This window comes from Mustela erminea, chromosome 8, assembly GCF_009829155.1.
Source record: "Mustela erminea isolate mMusErm1 chromosome 8, mMusErm1.Pri, whole genome shotgun sequence".
Taxonomy (NCBI): Eukaryota; Metazoa; Chordata; class Mammalia; order Carnivora; family Mustelidae; genus Mustela; species Mustela erminea.
Genome location: NC_045621.1, coordinates 8229727 through 8246747, shown reverse-complemented (window position 1 = coordinate 8246747; position 17021 = coordinate 8229727). Strand labels below are relative to the sequence as shown.

Sequence of the window (17021 nt, the reverse complement as noted above, 5' to 3'; positions counted from 1 at the left end):
TGTTCTCTCTTGGGGGGAAAAAGGGTTTTATTTTTCAGTTTAAGACTTCAGGGAACGTTCACCTTATCTTCAGCAGAATCAGCTCTCACCATAAAGAACAAATCAGTGAGCTCCATCTTTGTTGGTTTAACAACTGTATTATTAGAAGATAGGAACCCTGGGAAGGACCAGACCAGGCTTTCTAGGTGTAGCTCACCGAGTGAGTCCTGACACTTGTGCAAACTGAGCTGTCTTTCAGGGATTGGCATGACCTATTAGTGTCACTGAATCAGTACAGCCCCTGAAGGTGAGCTTGGGCAAAATTATTCTCTCTGCTAGATGTCGAATAACAATGTAAATTATGTTGATTTTCTTTAGAGAGCATCAGAGAGCTCCACTTACAGATTCAGCAGCAGATACTGAGCCCCTGTGGTGTGTCAGGCTTAAGGACTTGGGATACAGGGGGCGCTTGGGTGGCTCAGTCCGTTAAGCATCTGCCTTCAGCTGAGGTCTTGATCCTGGAGTCCTGGGATCAAGCTTCTCGGGCTCCCTGCTCTGGGGGGAGCCTGCTTCTGCCACTCCCCCTGCCTGTACTTTCTCCCTCTCGCTTTCTCTCTCTCAAGTAAATAAATAAAATCTTAAAAATAAAATAAAGTACTTGGGATACAGAAATGAGAAAGACACAGCCCCTGCCCTCAGTATGGTTACAGCCTAGATGTGCCAATAGGGGAGGCAGAGGCCTAAACGGATTATTATAACACACTCTGATAAGAGCAGTATTATGAAAACACTGAGAATTGAAGCTCAGAGAAAACCTGCTATTTCAAACTGAATACCACAGTTTAATTTTAAGCAGCTAAAGACTCATTTACTTATATCTGTTGTTCTTTATAAGAAAGCTGACTCATAAAACTGGCCCGTGTTTCAGCTGTCTGTGACCCTTATCTGTCACGTGCCTTGATTGTATCTGAAAGCCCCTGCAGGCCAGGGACCACTGTGGACCAGAGTTCACTCACAGGCTCATGCTTAGTAGTTGGACCATTCTTAAGGTTGCATATATCCTAGGATATCGTAGTCATTGTATTGCCTGAAGGGGTCTTCACTGTAGAGGAGGGTTTATAGGAAGCCAGGTATTTTAATAAAGTAGCATTTTCCCTCTACTTTCTTCTATCCTACTTTGGCAAACTTTTTCAGTGAAGGACCAGATAGGAAATATTTTAGACTTTGCAGGCCATACATTTCCTGTTCTACTTCCTCATTTGTGCCACTAGAGTAGCAGAGTTGCCAAGGACAACATGTCAATAATGGGCATGGCTGCATTTCAATAAAACTTTATTTACAAAGCCAGGGGATGGGCCGCATTTGGCCCACAGGCCATAGTTTGCTGACCCCTGCTTCATAAGCAGCATTTTTATCAGTCTTGGTGACATTTAAAGTGTACTGACCAGTAGGCTGTAAGGAGTAATGAGCAGTAAACGTGGGGTCAGGAGACCTGTGTTAAGCCCTAGAGTCTCCGTGGCAGCTTTCCTTTGATCCAAGTCTGTGATTTCCTTCAGCCTCAGTCTTCAGTAAAATGAGGTGATGGACAAAATGACTTCCAAGATGCCTTTAACTGGCATTCTCTATTTCTGGAAAGACAGGAGTCTGCTGATGAAATTCACCATTAATAGGAAATTTAGAGAGATGTTTTACATCCTCAGGAATCTGGGTAGACTGGAACATGGTAACATTTCACAAAGTGAAACTCAGTCGAAAGAATTCTGGTCTAGTACTTAGGTTCCGAGAAGATACAGACCTGCAGACAGGACGGGAGTGTCTTGGGTAAAGGGGCACAAGTGAGAGGTTTGGGCTGATGACTGGCTCGTGAATCGACAAAGTGGCTGCCCCGCAAGGCAAGGTAGCTTTAAGCTGCCGTAGCAGAGAAGCGTGCCCAGCAAGAGAAGGTAAGGGCTCCTTCTCAGCTCCGTGCTGACAAGACTGAACCTAGTGTTGTGATCAGTATTAGACACCACCCTTGAGATCAGACTTTCACACCCTGGAGAGTGTCCCGAACAGAGGACCAAGGTGGCAAGGGAATTCCCTGCCCTTCTTGAGAGGAGACTGAAAGACATGGCAGGTTCAGGAGTAGGGGAGGGTGCAGAGACCAGAGATATCAAAATGGCTAAACTTTGAGTTCCTATAGAAAATTACTTTTCAAAAAAACTTTGTCTTTACATCTCGGTTAGTACTCAAACTATAGTAGGCACTCAAGTATTTGTGGAAAGAACACCTCTAAGTATGTGAAGAACGTTCAAGTGGAAGAAACATTCTACTTGATCTTCGTGGCGTCAGTGGCCCGAAGTAGGACTGTGGAAGGAAGCCACAGGCGACTGCCTTGGTCTTGGCATGTGGTGGGGCAGCCGACATCCTTGTGCTTGGGAAGCAGCCCCTGTGCTGCTTCGGGAGTCCGCAGGGTAATCTTAGCATCATCTCTCCAAGGCCGGCAGTCACCTGGTAGCGCGGTTACACCAGCTGCCTCAAGACAGCAGTTCTGTCATGTCACCTGAAGGCCCCTTTGGTCCTGAGAGCGTGCTGTGTGTGCATTTTTCTGCACATATAGGTTTCCTGTCTACAGTCATATTTCCCACAGTGTGGTGAGGACTGTGGAGATGTGTGAGATGATTCGAGCTATTACGCAAACTGACATTTTAAAGTATTTACATGTTTCTTTCAATGTGTATTAGAAAAAAACAAAGCCAGCTCCTCATAATTTCATAGACAGTATGTAAGTGCAGGCTACGTTGGAAAAGCAAGTAAATTTAAAGTTTATTTACTTAAAAGTATTAAGTACACAGCAGTACTTATATATTCCAATATGGCAAAAGTTGAGGAAGTAGAATGTGAATAGTGGAAGTATGCTCTAAGTAAATTTTTTTTTTTTTAGTTTGACAGAGAGAGAGAGAGATCACAAGTAGGCAGAAAGGCAGGCGGGGGGGGGGGGGGGGGCAGGCTCCCTGCTGAGCAGAGAGCCCGATGTGGGTCTCAATCCGACCCTGAGATCATGACCCGAGCAGAAGGCAGAGGCTTTCACCCACTGAGCCACCCCAGGTGCCCCTCTAAGTAAATGTTATTAAACTCTCAACTAAGACCTATAAAAGCCATTTCATTTTTCTTACTAGTAGCCCATCTCTTTCTTCACCTCTAATAAAGCAATTTTTCTCTATTACGCAGTCCCTTCACTGGACAAGACTCAGATGATTTTTCTTTCTTCTTCATTAAAAAAAAAAATATGCAGTAATGCCCCTAGAGAAAATTCCATAAGAGAAAAAAAATACAGTGAACAAAAGAAGTCTTGTAAAATCCCACCACCCAGCTTCCCATCGCTTTTGTCCCCTCCAGCATTCCCTCCTGTCTTTGAACGCTTGTGTCGGCTTGTCATCAGGGAATAGATGTACTTTGTCTTCTTCACTGAAATGCAGCATATCAAATCGCTTTATTGCAGACTCCTCTTGGCTGCATGTTTCCTCTCGGCATTGTTGGCCACTTGTCATTCCTCAAAGCTAACACAACCGTTTCTCATACTTCACTTTGACCCTGATGTCTTTGTGGGTTAAATGGAATTTACACTGTGATTCAGGTGCTAGAGTCTCAGCCTCTTCTCCAAATACCTTCCTTTAGGAAGTTTTAGACACCCTCATTTTACTTGTCTATAATTTTCCTTGGTGTTTTATAATTTAAAGTTTTTGCTTGAACCCTATCATTCTATTTTTTTTTTTTTTTTTGTCTCTGATCTTCCTAGGGGGTCTTGTATCTGTACTATTCTCTTACCAATTCACAAATGTCTCTTTCTTCCCCCATTTCAGAATGTTTCAGAAATCCATAAGAACTCCATGTCCCATGGATGTAGGTAGCTGATACTCTCTGTATTTAAAGGAATACTTTAAATAAATAAAGTATTCCTAATGTACTCCTATCTCCCATTACCTCGTTCCAGACATTGAAAATATGTACCTTTTTTATATGTATATACATATAAGCAAATGAGTGTCATATTGCTTGTTCATTATCTGTGTGTAGCTTTAGTTTTTGGGTATGCTTCACAGAAATGTCCATTTCACTATTCTAGGTCAAGACATGGATGAGATCAGGACTCAAGATAATTCACTTTATTTTGGATTGGATAGTCCAGATATGTGGGCAATTAGAGTTGTAATGAGTGTTCTATAGAAAGTGAGCTCTGGGGGGCCCTTGGTGGCTCAGTTGGTTAAGTGTCCAACTCTTTGATTTCAACTCAGGTCGTGATCTCAGATCAAACCCTGCTGCGCAGTCTGCCTCAGTGGGAAGTCAGCTTGAGACTTTCTCTCTCCCTCTACTTCTGTTTCCCGCTCTGCTCCTGTACTCTTTCTCTCAAATGAATAAATAAATCTTAAAAAAAAAAAAAGTTTTTAACACTGAAAAAAATAAAGTTTAAATATCAAAAAAAAAGTTGAGCTCTGTAGAAAATATGCCCAATATATAGAAAAAATTATAACGTTATTCTTTTTGTGGATTTTTTTAAAGGCTGGATTACAGTGGACCCTCCAGAGAATTTTTCTTCCTTGTATCCAGAGAACTCTTTAACCCATATTATGGCTTATTTGAATATTCAGCCAATGACACATACACAGTACAAATAAGTCCCATGTCTGCTTTCGTAGACAATCACCACGAATGGTAAGTATTTTTTTCCCCAACACTTTCCTTCAGTTGCTTTCTGTGATATTAGTTTTTATTGGAACCCACATTTCTTTTAACGCTTTCCTCCTTGGAGAAAAACCTATTTTCAGTTTCATTTGACTCTTACTTTTGTTGTCAAATTTAAATATTAGGCATTCTCCAGGCTAGGGTAGATTATATTCCAAAAGACCAATTTCAGGTGAACTGGGTAGAATTCAGAAGCTTTTCCCCCATTGGAAGGGAGTTCCAGATGATGTTAGGTTCCTGGCGGAGTCCCTAGACCCCTCTCTACACCCTTGGGCATCTCTGAATTCTGAGGTAGAGTGGGAGAAGGTCCTGTCCCAGAGGTCAGACAGCTTCTGGAGCACCCTTAAGGAAGTGGCCAACCCTGGGGTTGGGACAGAGCAGCTGGGACACTGGCTGAGGGGGTGATGGTATTCTAGTAGGAGGGAGTGGCAGGTCGAATGCCCTGGAGGAACTGATGGTAGGCAAGAGCCCTGGCAGAAGGACATGGTGTGGTCACAGCAGTGACTTACCCTGTGTAGACGAGAGCCCTGGCAGAAGGACATGGTGTGGTCACAGCAGTGACTTACCCTGTAGCCACTGATGTTTGTAGCCAGGCATTGCCCCTTTCCTAATTTTTCACACAAAATCATCCAGGAAAACTGGTATAGGATTCCCTTCTGAAGATTGTTTATTCTAAAAATCCCAAATTGTTCTCTTTCCAAACATCCTTACATCTTTTTTAGTCCCTGCATTTATACATGTTAAATATCTTTATAACCCCTCTTTGCTTGCTCCTGCTTATTTCCATGGAGAGTAACAACAAAGAGCGTAAGCAGGACTCGCGGGAGAAGCTTCTTCCGGCCATGAAGGTTAATACCGGTGGGCGGAAGGAGTTGACGTGTAGGACTTAGTCTTCGGAATCACCCCACGTAGCTGCAGTCTGCAGTCCTCTTAACTGAGTCTGTTGCAATTGTGCTAAGTTAGGTGGACAAAGAGAAAAACAAAGCTGCTGGATATTAATCTTAAACTGGCTACCTAATTCTAAAATTACAAATGGACTGTATGAACAACATGGATTTACACTTTTGGAAGACATTTGGACTTTCCTGAGGTAGAAACCACAGTACTTCTGAAAGAGAAAATAAAGGGACCTCTCAGCAAATCCAGTCATGACTGATATATTTAGCAAAGTTTCCAAAATGATTCAGAGTAGAATTGAGCTTTCAAATTTTAGAGAACCGAGTGGCCCATGAGGAAACTCCCCCAGATGTTCACAAGCATAATTCTTGGATGGTGACAATAATCAGCAGGGTTTTGAGAGAGAATAGAGATAGGAACCCTCTCACTCTGAGATGGGGCTTTTCCTCAAAAGGGGATTGCTCGTGGGTTTGTCTTAGAGAAATCCTGCTGATACTCATGCAAACAAGCTAGAAGGAGACATTTCCCCCCCCACCACTGGTTTCATTCCGTCATCTCTTAAAAGCAGCTTGGGGAAATTTCACAGGCCTGCTCTCGGGGAATCCATGGTGTCCGTGGGGGGTGCTCTATGACAGATACTGTTGACATGAGACGGAGATGGAGCAGTAGCTCTCTAAATATCAGAGTAAAACAGCTTTTTTTCAAGTAGATGTGAATATTGGCCCAAGGGAGACCCCGATTGCAATGCACTTGAACTCTCAGGGACCTCATGTAAGCAGAAAGTCTTAGACAAACTTTCAGTGGTTAGAGCTAGATCGCGTTTTAGAAAGCAGGTCGGACCACCTAGAAGCTGCTTCCTGACGTGCAAGCTGCCTTCTGCTCTTCCTTCACAGGTTCCGCTTCAGCGGGAGGATTCTGGGTCTCGCACTTATACATCAGTATTTGTTGGACGCCTTCTTCACTAGGCCCTTTTATAAAGCTCTTCTCAGAATGTAAGAGAATTTTGATTGCTTGTGTAATTAGCATGTAAGAATGCAGTATTTCTTCCATTAAAATGAAATATTTTATTTTTTCTTTTATGGGCTTGTCATTTATGTGCTTAGATTTCTGAAACTAATGCGATTTCAAATATGGTTACTGTGTTTTTCCTGATCTTCTCCTTCTGTCTTGCCCCTAAAGTGTTAGTTTTGCTTTATTCCGGAAAGTTTATTCTCATTTGTTGCAACACATGTTTCTTCAAAACAACTGTACTTCAAATACAGTACTGGAATTCCTGTGGTATTAATGCTGATTATTAATAGAATAGTTGTGGGTTAGTCTTGGTGACTCACAAACCCCTATCCTTTATGAGAAGCATTTTATATTTTGCTTTATGCAGACTTCATCTGCTAAGTTTTCATTCTCCTTTGTTTTGTTTTTGTCTTACTTTTTTGTTTGTTTGTTTGTTAGAGGTGGGCTGTCCCATATTTTTCCTGAGAAGACCTCCCTATATGCAAGACAGTAATTTAGGATGGCAGATGAAAATCTAGCATATCCAGAACCTTTTCTTCATCATTACCACAACGAAAGATTGCAATTATTGTAAAATGTAGAGCAAACATTTCTGTCCTATAATCAGTAGTCATTTACAAGGCTGAACAGGAGAAGGCAACTGTCTAATAGGGGAGTAGTAGCTCAAACTTGCAGTGAGGAAGCACAGAATGACTGCTGGGTTCAGGCCAGCTCGTTCCCTGACCAAGGTCATGTACCTGCTTCAGTAAAATGGAAACCTAGACTTCAAATGAAAACAAAGTATTTCTAATGGGTTCTTAAGAGGGTCAGTGGGAAGGCTTTTGCTTTCCCCCCTTTTGGCGTCTGGGCAGATGAAACCCTGGGCAACTGGGCACTGTCCATCTGCCCCTCTGGTCCCCCCCGTCCCATTTTGCATCTTTACCATGTTAGTCCTTCTCTCGTCTTCTCATCTATGTTTCCTGAAAGAGCAGTCTGTGCGATGTGCCCTCAACACACTTTGGCCTGGCTTCTTTCCCACCGGTAACCTATAGAAGCTTTTTTTTTTTTTTTTTTTAAAGATTTTATTTTTATTTATTTGACGCAAAGAGAGAGCATAAGCTGGGGGAGCAGCAGGCAGAGGGAGAAGGGGAAGTAGACTCCCTACTGAGCAAAGAGCCCGATGTGGGATGCGGGCCTCGATCCCAGGATCCTGGGATCGTGACCTGAGCCGAAGCCTGTTGCTAACCAACTGAGCCACCCAGGCGCCCCCCGTAGAAGCTCCTGAAGAATGTCTTTCAGTCTCTGTCTTACTGGACCACTCTGCGGCTTCTGCTGTTGTTGAACACCCCCCACCCCAACCCCACGCACTTACTGTGAGTTGTTCCTCTACTGGGGTCCCTGAGAGTGTGCCTTCTCCTCTGGGCCTCATCACAGTTCACGGTGCCAGTACTCTCAGGTGACTGGTCGGAAATCAGGAGTCCCCCTCAGACAGAGGTGGCAAGCGCGCAGCACCTACTCTACTCTTCCCTACCTCCCACTCCATTGCTTTGGTGTAGTTCACAAATCGTTTATGGTCCTTTTTCCCACTGAACTCGTTGTGGCCTCAGGGAGTTCTTCAATTTACAGCCCTCAAGACTGGCAATTAATCAGAGTTGCCTTGCAACACGAGTGCATTCGCCACCCCTATTTTGATATACTTCTTTATGCTCCCCAGAAAACCATTTACTAATGCCCATGCTTACCTCCTAAGTAAGTCTTAAATGCATCTTCCCCTGCCTACCCTTAATAGCTGTGCCCGAAATATGAAACTCTTGTTTTATTTTAGCCAGATTACCATAGCGGTCGACTAATTGTCTCCACCATCTAATAATCACTCTACTAACATATTAAGTAATTCTCTGTACCGTGACTTCCAGATAGAACAATTCAGAGTCACGTCTCACATCTGATCATGTCCTTTCCTGTCCTAAAATATTTTGGTAATTCTGAAGCACCAAGGTCCTTAAACTGACATCCAGAGCCTGGTCCCAGCGACCTTCCCACCTTCTCCGGACATTCTGTCTCGCGGCCAACACTCGGTCGTCCCAGTATGCTTGCGTGTTCTCCACGCTTCATGCCCTCCTGCTTGGTTCGTGCTGGTCTCTCCTTCCCCCTTCGTGCTGCTCCCCGTCTTCCTCCACTCCCCTTCACCTCTCCAGCTGTTCAAGAGCCTACAAATTTGGATGTGGGTATTATCTACCTCAGAAGGGTTTTCCTGAATCTCCAGTTGAAGGAAATGTTCTGCATTCTTGCTGTGAGAGCTCCCTGTATCTACCTTATCTGGGTTTTTTTTAAGTGGAGTGTAACATACATAGAAAAATACACACATTACAAGGGCTACCCACCCTCGGCTATCACCATCACCTTATATGAGTTTACCTCCTTGTGCGCCTGTCTCTCCAACCCGACCATTAGCTCCTTGAGGGCAGTAACTGTCAAGTAGCTGTTATGATGTCTGGCACATACTTGATGCCTAATAAATGGTTAGGTGGAACCAAGCAAAATGGTCTTTGAAATTAGGCTGAAGGGAGGGAATTTGAAAACAAAGCCAATCAATTGTTACCACTTTAAAATGGGACCATAAAATAATAATTCCACCTCTCTCTGTGTAGAAAAAAGAGAAGTATTGAAAACCATTATAATTGTAGAGAGATTCTGTGGCTTGCTGTTTTCAGAAACACAGAAAGAATAAGGACCATGAAGAAAACGGGGACACAGGTGAATGTGGATCACAGAATCTAGTCCTTGAGAAAAAATAACAAAGTTAAAGTACAGCATAGAAACATACAAAAAATTCCAGATTCGGAGAACAATGTTTTAAGGTAGTAGAACATAGCCAAACGAATCTGGAAGTCAAGTTGTCCACCAGAGTTCTAGTTCCTGCTCTGGCGTTAATCATGGATGACGATGGCATTAATCGTGGGTAACTGGGAAAATGCAGCCACTCTCTGCACCCCAGTTCTGTGTCTGTAAAAAAAAAGGATAGGCTGGTTGATTTAAGGCATTTTATATATCCAGATTTTAAAATCTTATACCAGATTTCTGAATTATTTAGCTAGTCTGGTTACTGAATTTGACTAAGAACGTTGCAGGAATCACCGTTCATTTAGTTGATCTTGTTCTTGCCTTTAATTCTTGGTACCTCTCCTCGTGTCTTTGGCATTTGGCTGATGGTCATACCTACATATTTGTTTCTGTCTGTCTGTCGTCTTAGTCTGTGTGACCTGAGTGATCTAGAATACCTTGACGAGGAGTTCCACCAGAGCCTGCAGTGGATGAAGGACAATGACATCCATGACATCCTGGACCTCACGTTCACTGTGAATGAGGAAGTTTTCGGGCAGGTCTGTGACTCACTGGTGACTAAGTGTGATGATCAAAGACTGATGGTTGGTGAAGAATTAATTCAGTGGCTAAGATCGTGCACTTACTTATTTGTGGCTTGTCGGGTGGTTTCAATCTAGGTCTGCGTACAGTTACAGTAATTTTGGTTACAAAAATTATTTTAATGCCAGCTACAGACGAAGGTGTTCTGATTTATAGATTGTGGCAACTGTGTGTTATAAGCTATATAACTATTTGTGTGTTAGAAGCAATCTTTTATTTCCAACTAAAATATCCAGATAAGATGTGTTGGAATTGTCTTGTATAAAACATAGCTTCTAAAAGTCCATGCTACCCCAGAGTTGAATATTCAGTTATTTAATTGACATTTGTACTTAACTCTCACTCATATTTAAGAATGGAAATTGGTTGTTTCAAAGCTGAAGGAAGGTAAATAATGTTTTGGTGAAGGTTTGAAATCATATTGGTTTTTTCCCAAAGTTGGTGGAAGGATTGGTTTTAAAAGATCTCTTTCAGAAATTGTAAACTGGTTCATACGTAATATTCTTATTTAGACATCAGTATTTGGCTGGTCTTCTAAATTTCGTGTTGGAAAAGAAGTTCTCAATTTAACATTCACTTGAATGTAATTCTGCTTCATTAAAGTAAATCTTTACTTAAATATTGGCTTTCTATATGTAGTTGATTCTGAACCCTAACAGAACTTATGAAAATATGTTTTTGCCAAACATTCAAATAGCAGTGGGCCAGAATCTGGAGCCTACTGATTTTCATTGAAAAGCCTTACTTGTTTAGTCAGGGTTTAAAACTTAACCTTCAGTACTTACGGTACATCAATTTTTAACTACTGAGGCTTTCAGATATCAGCTCAATGCCTGGTTTTTCCACAGTGCCTGGGCTCTGTGTGGCTCCATGGGGCACCTCCCCTGGCACTTCCCCCCCTCCCACCCGCCGGCTGCTTGTGGGCTGTGCCGGGCCAGGGCCAGGCCAGGTAGCTGGCTGGCTGATTTCCGCTCACTGGGAGCAGTGTTCTTCTCACATCAAGAATGTTGCTTTATGTTCAGCCCTTTTTTATTTATTTATTTTTTTTATTTCAGATAACCGAACGAGAATTAAAACCAGGGGGTGCCAACATCCCAGTCACAGAGAAGAACAAGAAGGAGTACATCGAGAGAATGGTGAAGTGGCGGATTGAGAGGGGCGTCGTGCAGCAGACGGAGAGCCTAGTGCGCGGCTTCTATGAGGTGAAGCCGGCACGAGTGGGCTTGTGCGGCGGGGACTCTGGGGTACCGCAGTCCCTCTGACTGCGCTCTCTGTGCGGTATTTCCCTTCTTCTCTTGGTGGATTTACTACTGCTCTTTCAATTTAAAAACTCCAGTATATTTTTAATATGTTTCAAGAAGACGAAAAAGCCTTAATGCCCTGTTAGAAGAGCTCACTGAATTAAAATGATCTGAAATCAGGTAGCATTTCGCGATTTAATGACCACTAACAGCATTGAAGTCGTAGGTCTTACTCGTGCTTAGATGTGGGTAATCACATATCTGTGTGATATGTGAAACGATGGTATCTAGGGTTCAGATGAGTTGTTACAAATACTCCATGTGACTTCCTGCGGAGGAGCACTGGACTTTTTTTCAAGGAGAAAAACAAACCGGATTCACCAGTGGTCCGTTTTGTAAAATCAAAATTCTCTTGAGGAAAAGATCATCCATATTGTACTAAAAATACCTTGTATTTGTTGAGAGCTTTACAGTTTTCAAAGTGCCTACACGGAGTACTTCCAGAACATTCCTCAACCTCCTTGTGTGTTCCTTTTCTGATGAGGCTTAATGGTAGCTGAGATTTCTCCTGATTCATAAGCCATGCCCTGCATTCTTTTTATTCCACAGGTGGTGGATGCCAGGCTGGTGTCTGTTTTCGATGCAAGAGAACTGGAACTGGTCATCGCCGGCACAGCCGAGATCGACCTGAGTGACTGGAGAAACAACACGGAATACAGAGGAGGTGAGATGTGGTTGGGAGATGGCTGGACTTTTAGTTTCACACTGAGGGGAAGCAGATGGTTAGCGCGCCAGTCTCAGAATCCAGGACGGGCAGAGCACTTTGTACTCTAATCATAGGTCTGCTGCAGTCTCCTCTGAGACCTTGGGCAAGGTACGTTCTCGGCTGCTCCTGGTTACCTCATCTGTCAAGTGGAGGAGGGACTGTTTACACCTCCTCTGAGGATGTCATAACTCCTAATTGTTGGTGAAGAAACGTGACCATGGGAACACTAAGTAATTGTTTTATGGTGTTGTGAGGGAAGCCCTGAGGAGCTCACGTCCAGCTGGTCAAAATCCCACCTCTCTACCTTCCTTCGAAACCTTGAAGTCACACACCCTCTGGGCCTCCTAACGAGCAAACACAGTTTTTCTACATTTCACTAAACTACTTTCAGTTATAATTCACTGTTGAAACACATAAATGGAATCAGACATGGTTCTCAATATTCAAGATGTTTATTGAAAAGGCCTTTCTAAATTCAAGCATTAAGTTCAACTGAAAAGGAAGCTACTATAAGATTATTTAAAACATTTATATGACAGTTCACCACATGGGAAGCTTTACAAGTGGTATTTCTGTACATCACTATACATTTTCAATTAGTAATTGCGCTTGAAGCCATTGGATTTGATCCTGAGTTGGGACACTTTGAAAGGGACCTGATGACAATCCAGAGTTAAAGTTTTTATTCCATAACTTAAAGCAAAGAAAGAACACATTTTCTGAAATTTATTGCAGGATGACAGTTTTCAGAAAGTCATGACAAAGAGCAATTGTTTTTGTTTTGATTTTCGATTTTGATTTTTAACTCAGCTCAGAAAGTAAAAGGTTAGCAGTAGTTCTGAACTTGGGAGTGAAAAATACAAACTTTAAGTCACTGAATTAATCACTCTGCAGAAGAGACTGAAAGCGGAACATATCTCCAGTTATCTGTACATGGAAACAGAGATTTTAAAACACCTTTTCAAGTGTGGAGTTAGAATAAAAATACCTTAACATTTGCTAACTTGCTTTTGTTCTTGCCTTGGCCCCTCCAGCTCCTCGCCTGCCGTGGGCTGGCCTTGCTCGCCCGTTCTCTCGGAAAGCCCGTATTAAGTTGCAGTCTCTCTTGCTTCTATTTCTGAAACCAATTGCTGCAGTGTGTCTCTTCCAGCTGGCCCCATGTATAATCCATATACAGCCTTGGTCATTATAACTTTGTTAACCAAATTCTTTTTATGAACTAGAGCACAGTTTCTCCAGCACACTGTCAAACTTGCATCTTACCATAAATCTCATTAGCTCTTCCCCGCCAGGAAGTTCTAATAGCAGTGCTGTTCATCCAGTCAGCCACTTTGCATTTATATGCTGTAAGCTTTTATTTGCTGTATGTGTCTAATCGAGTCCCCGTTTCCATGGTTATTGTAAATCTTGCCAAACGACATCCTTGGGAAGACAGTGCTCCGGAGGGAGGCAGGGGAATGGCTGAGACGCCCAGCTGTTTGCTAACCCAACTCCTGGCACTGAACGAGGAGGCGGCCTGCTGCCACTGCCGTATGTTCACAAGGCAGCTGTTGATAGAGAATCTGAAGAGACATTTCTGTCCTCCTCCGAAAGGTTGGGTGCAGACAGCAAAGCAGAAGCAAAAAGGGGCCAGTTCATAAGGTCAGAAAACCTATAAAGAGCCAATGTACTTAAAGATGAGAAAACTGTTTGCTTAGCACCAACAAGCTCATCTCTGCCAAGTGGATGTGGAGCCTATAAATCTCCGTGTCCAATAGAAGCACGTTTACCCTTCACCTGGATCCCTTTCTTGGGAATCCAAGATGCAGAGGCCACTCAGCATCACTGATCAAATGATAAACAGGAAGGCAAAATCCCCCCCAAACTCTACAGCCACTGAAATACACGAGCAAAAATTCAAATTAAAATCATTTTTTACTTACCTTTGCTTTGGATTTATTTCTGCTGACTTAGAATTAGAGTGGCTGTGTCACTAGTGTCAGTGAACCGGTTTGGATCACTAATTGTTCCTTAATCCTTGTCAGCCCTCTCTCTGAACTTAAACTTCCTTCACTGAAAGATTTTGGAATCTTCAATATTGCCTTAATCCACCCTGGGGATGATACTTTTGACATTTTATTAAATTCTACTAAAATACGGGATTAAAAATAACACTTAGATTAAGGATTATATGGGATTTATTAGTTGAAGAAATTAAAGTAATAAAATTACTTTTGCCTTTTCATTAGTAAAAAGTGATTAGATTTAAAAATCTGAACATTGTATGTAATTTTAAAATAGTTTGCAATTACATATTTGTATAATTATTTGACAATTGTATCTCTCCTTTACCAGAAGCCCTGTAATCTGTCTTCTTTGCCTCTGTTACCTCCAAGCTTACTATAGTGCTTGTTCTAGCGATACTTGAAAATTTCTTCAATGAATGACCAAAAGAGTTAAGCATTTCCAGTAACGGCAATCATCTTTTTCAGAAATGATACGGGTGGGGGTAGAGCTCAGGGGTAGAGCATTTGACTGCAGAAATGATATGCTTAAAATAACAACCTGGGTGTTCTTCTTCTCATTTGTTTTATTTACTGACCACGAAACGGAAACAGAGACCTCCTAGCTTCATTTAGTGTTGTTTTTGTTTGACTTTTGACACTCGTGTGATCATATTTACAATGTTATTCCTTAGTCTTAAACGATAAACAACCTTTAAAGAATCCGAGATGATGATTTATGTCTGAAGGTCTTTTGTTGACGCGTCATGCTGTCCTGTCATCCTAACACAGAAGAGTTAGAGTAACGTGGGCCTTCCTGTTTGGGTCAATAGGGTATCATGACAATCACATTGTAATCCGGTGGTTCTGGGCCGCAGTGGAAAGATTCAACAATGAACAACGGCTGAGGTTGTTACAGGTAAGATGCCACTAGTTAATATTTTTAATGCATTAATGCAATTATTGTTAGAATTGCATATTTTTTATAAATGCTGAGTACTCAGTAATTATACCCTGTGCTTATCTGCAAATGAGGGATACATTATTTCAGACTCTCCTGATTGCGTGGTTCTGTTGCTCCATTGCTACGCAGAACATCCCCGACCAAGTCCAAGTATTTCATTAAATTTTGAGTACGTAGCAACTCTAGTCCAAGAATCCCAGGAGAAACACCGGCTTCGGGGCCGTCAGTCCCTTCAAGAGGTCCCAGGGCACTCTGCAGGGCCACATCCCGAACAACAGAAAGTGGGTTTTCAGTCCCTTAGGAGGTAACCAAGTCTGTGATAAAGAATCCTTTCTTTTCTTCCATCTAACTTTCCGCAAATTTGAGATAACAGTGAAGTTCAGGGACACTGGAAAAACCAGCTCATAATTTTCTTGCAGCACTTATAATGCCACGACAATCGCTGGTTTATTGCAGCCAGAGAAATATCAAACACGAGCAAGCCTTCTGGGTACTTGGGCTCAGACTTATGAAGAGACTGGGTCTTCGCTCCTTTGGATCAAGGATCTGGTCCTACCTTTACTCACCTCGAGCTGATTGGGGACTGATGCTCAGCAGACTTAGGTTAATTGACACTTTATGAATCTGTAGCAGGAAATGGACCCAGTTTAGTCTTCTCGGCTGGTTAGCTGTACAGAATGCCTTGTCCGCTACAAGCCCTCCGCATTCCCTTTTCCTTTTTATTTCACACTCCTTCCTTAGCATTCCCGAGCTCTTTGTCAAAATTCCTGTGTTCGGTTGTCCCACACCCACTGAGTGTAGCCTTCGGGCTCTCCCACCAGTGACAGCCCGCTGCTCTTCCTGAAGCGCCTTGCGTGTGAGTGATGCCCTGTGGCTTGTAGTGGCTAGTCTCTTGGTTTCACCATGTCCTTCTGTTTTCTTGGTGGACAGTTTGTCACAGGCACGTCCAGCATTCCCTATGAAGGCTTTGCTTCTCTCCGAGGGAGTAATGGCCCAAGAAGGTTCTGTGTGGAGAAATGGGGGAAAATCACTGCTCTTCCCAGGTAAGATATAAAACATTTCTTTACTGTCACTACGGTATTCTAGGGAGACCTTTAACTTATGTATGTATTGATTAATTACTGTTTTATGTTAAAATTTTGGGAGGGCGGAAAAAATATTTTAGAATGAATTTATCTTTGATCACCTTTCTAAATGGAGGAGTAAAAAATCTTCCTGTCGCACTTAAAATGCATATATACATATCATTGTCTTCTTTTTTTATTGAAGTGAAATTGACCCATGCTGTTACAGTAGTTTCCGGTGTACAACATAGTGATTTGACAAGTCTGTATGTTACGCTGTTATGCTGTGTTCACAAGTGCAGTTACTGTCTGTCCAGATACATCATAATTACAATGTCATTGACAGTATTCCCTCTGGGTGCTTTCCATTCTCATAACTTATTCTTTCAGTAACTCCAAACCTGTATCTCCCACTCCCCTTCTCCCATTTTGACCACCCTCCATTCCCCCTTCCCTTTGGCAACCGTAAGTTTGTTCTCTGTCTTGATGAGTCTCTTTCTGCTTTGTATTTGTTTATTCATTTTTGTTTTTTAGATTCCCACAGATAAGTGAAATCATAGGGTATTTGTCTTTCTCTCTCTGACTTATTTCACTTAACAAGATACTCTGGGTTCATCCGTGTTGTTGCAGATGGTAAGATCTCATCCTCTTTATGGCTGTGTAACATCCGTGCGCGCATGTGTTTGTGCACATGTGTGTGCGATACGAGCACACCCCACCTCTTCTTTATCCCTTCATCCGTCGTATGGATTGCTTCCATATCTTGGATTTATAAATAGTGCCGTAGTAAACATCGGGGTGCATATATCCTTTTGAATTAATGTTTTCATTTTCTTTGGGTAAAAACCCAGTAGTGGAATTACTGGGTCACATGGTATTTCTCTTTCCAGTGCTTTGAGGAGTCTCCAAGTCTCCTCCGCAGAGGCTGCGCAAGTTTGCCCTCCCACCAGCAGTGCCCAGTGGTTCCTTTTTCTCCTCATCCTTGCCAAC

The 17021-nt window shown here is 42.5% G+C and overlaps 1 protein-coding gene across 4 annotated transcripts in view; it reads left to right on the top strand.

Annotated features, from left to right (window-relative positions):
* Nucleotides 1-17021, top strand: part of HECW2 (HECT, C2 and WW domain containing E3 ubiquitin protein ligase 2) — a 362339-nt gene that overhangs the window by 326451 nt on the left and 18867 nt on the right. For 3 of the 4 annotated variants that reach the window (XM_032354247.1, XM_032354249.1, XM_032354250.1), the window contains 7 exons: nucleotides 4519-4671; nucleotides 6492-6590; nucleotides 9842-9971; nucleotides 11070-11216; nucleotides 11865-11979; nucleotides 14837-14922; nucleotides 15898-16010. In XM_032354247.1, the coding sequence (XP_032210138.1) occupies nucleotides 4519-4671; nucleotides 6492-6590; nucleotides 9842-9971; nucleotides 11070-11216; nucleotides 11865-11979; nucleotides 14837-14922; nucleotides 15898-16010 (843 nt within the window). The remainder of the gene's footprint in view (nucleotides 1-4518; nucleotides 4672-6491; nucleotides 6591-9841; nucleotides 9972-11069; nucleotides 11217-11864; nucleotides 11980-14836; nucleotides 14923-15897; nucleotides 16011-17021) is intronic. The other variant, XM_032354248.1, reaches the window with a different exon arrangement.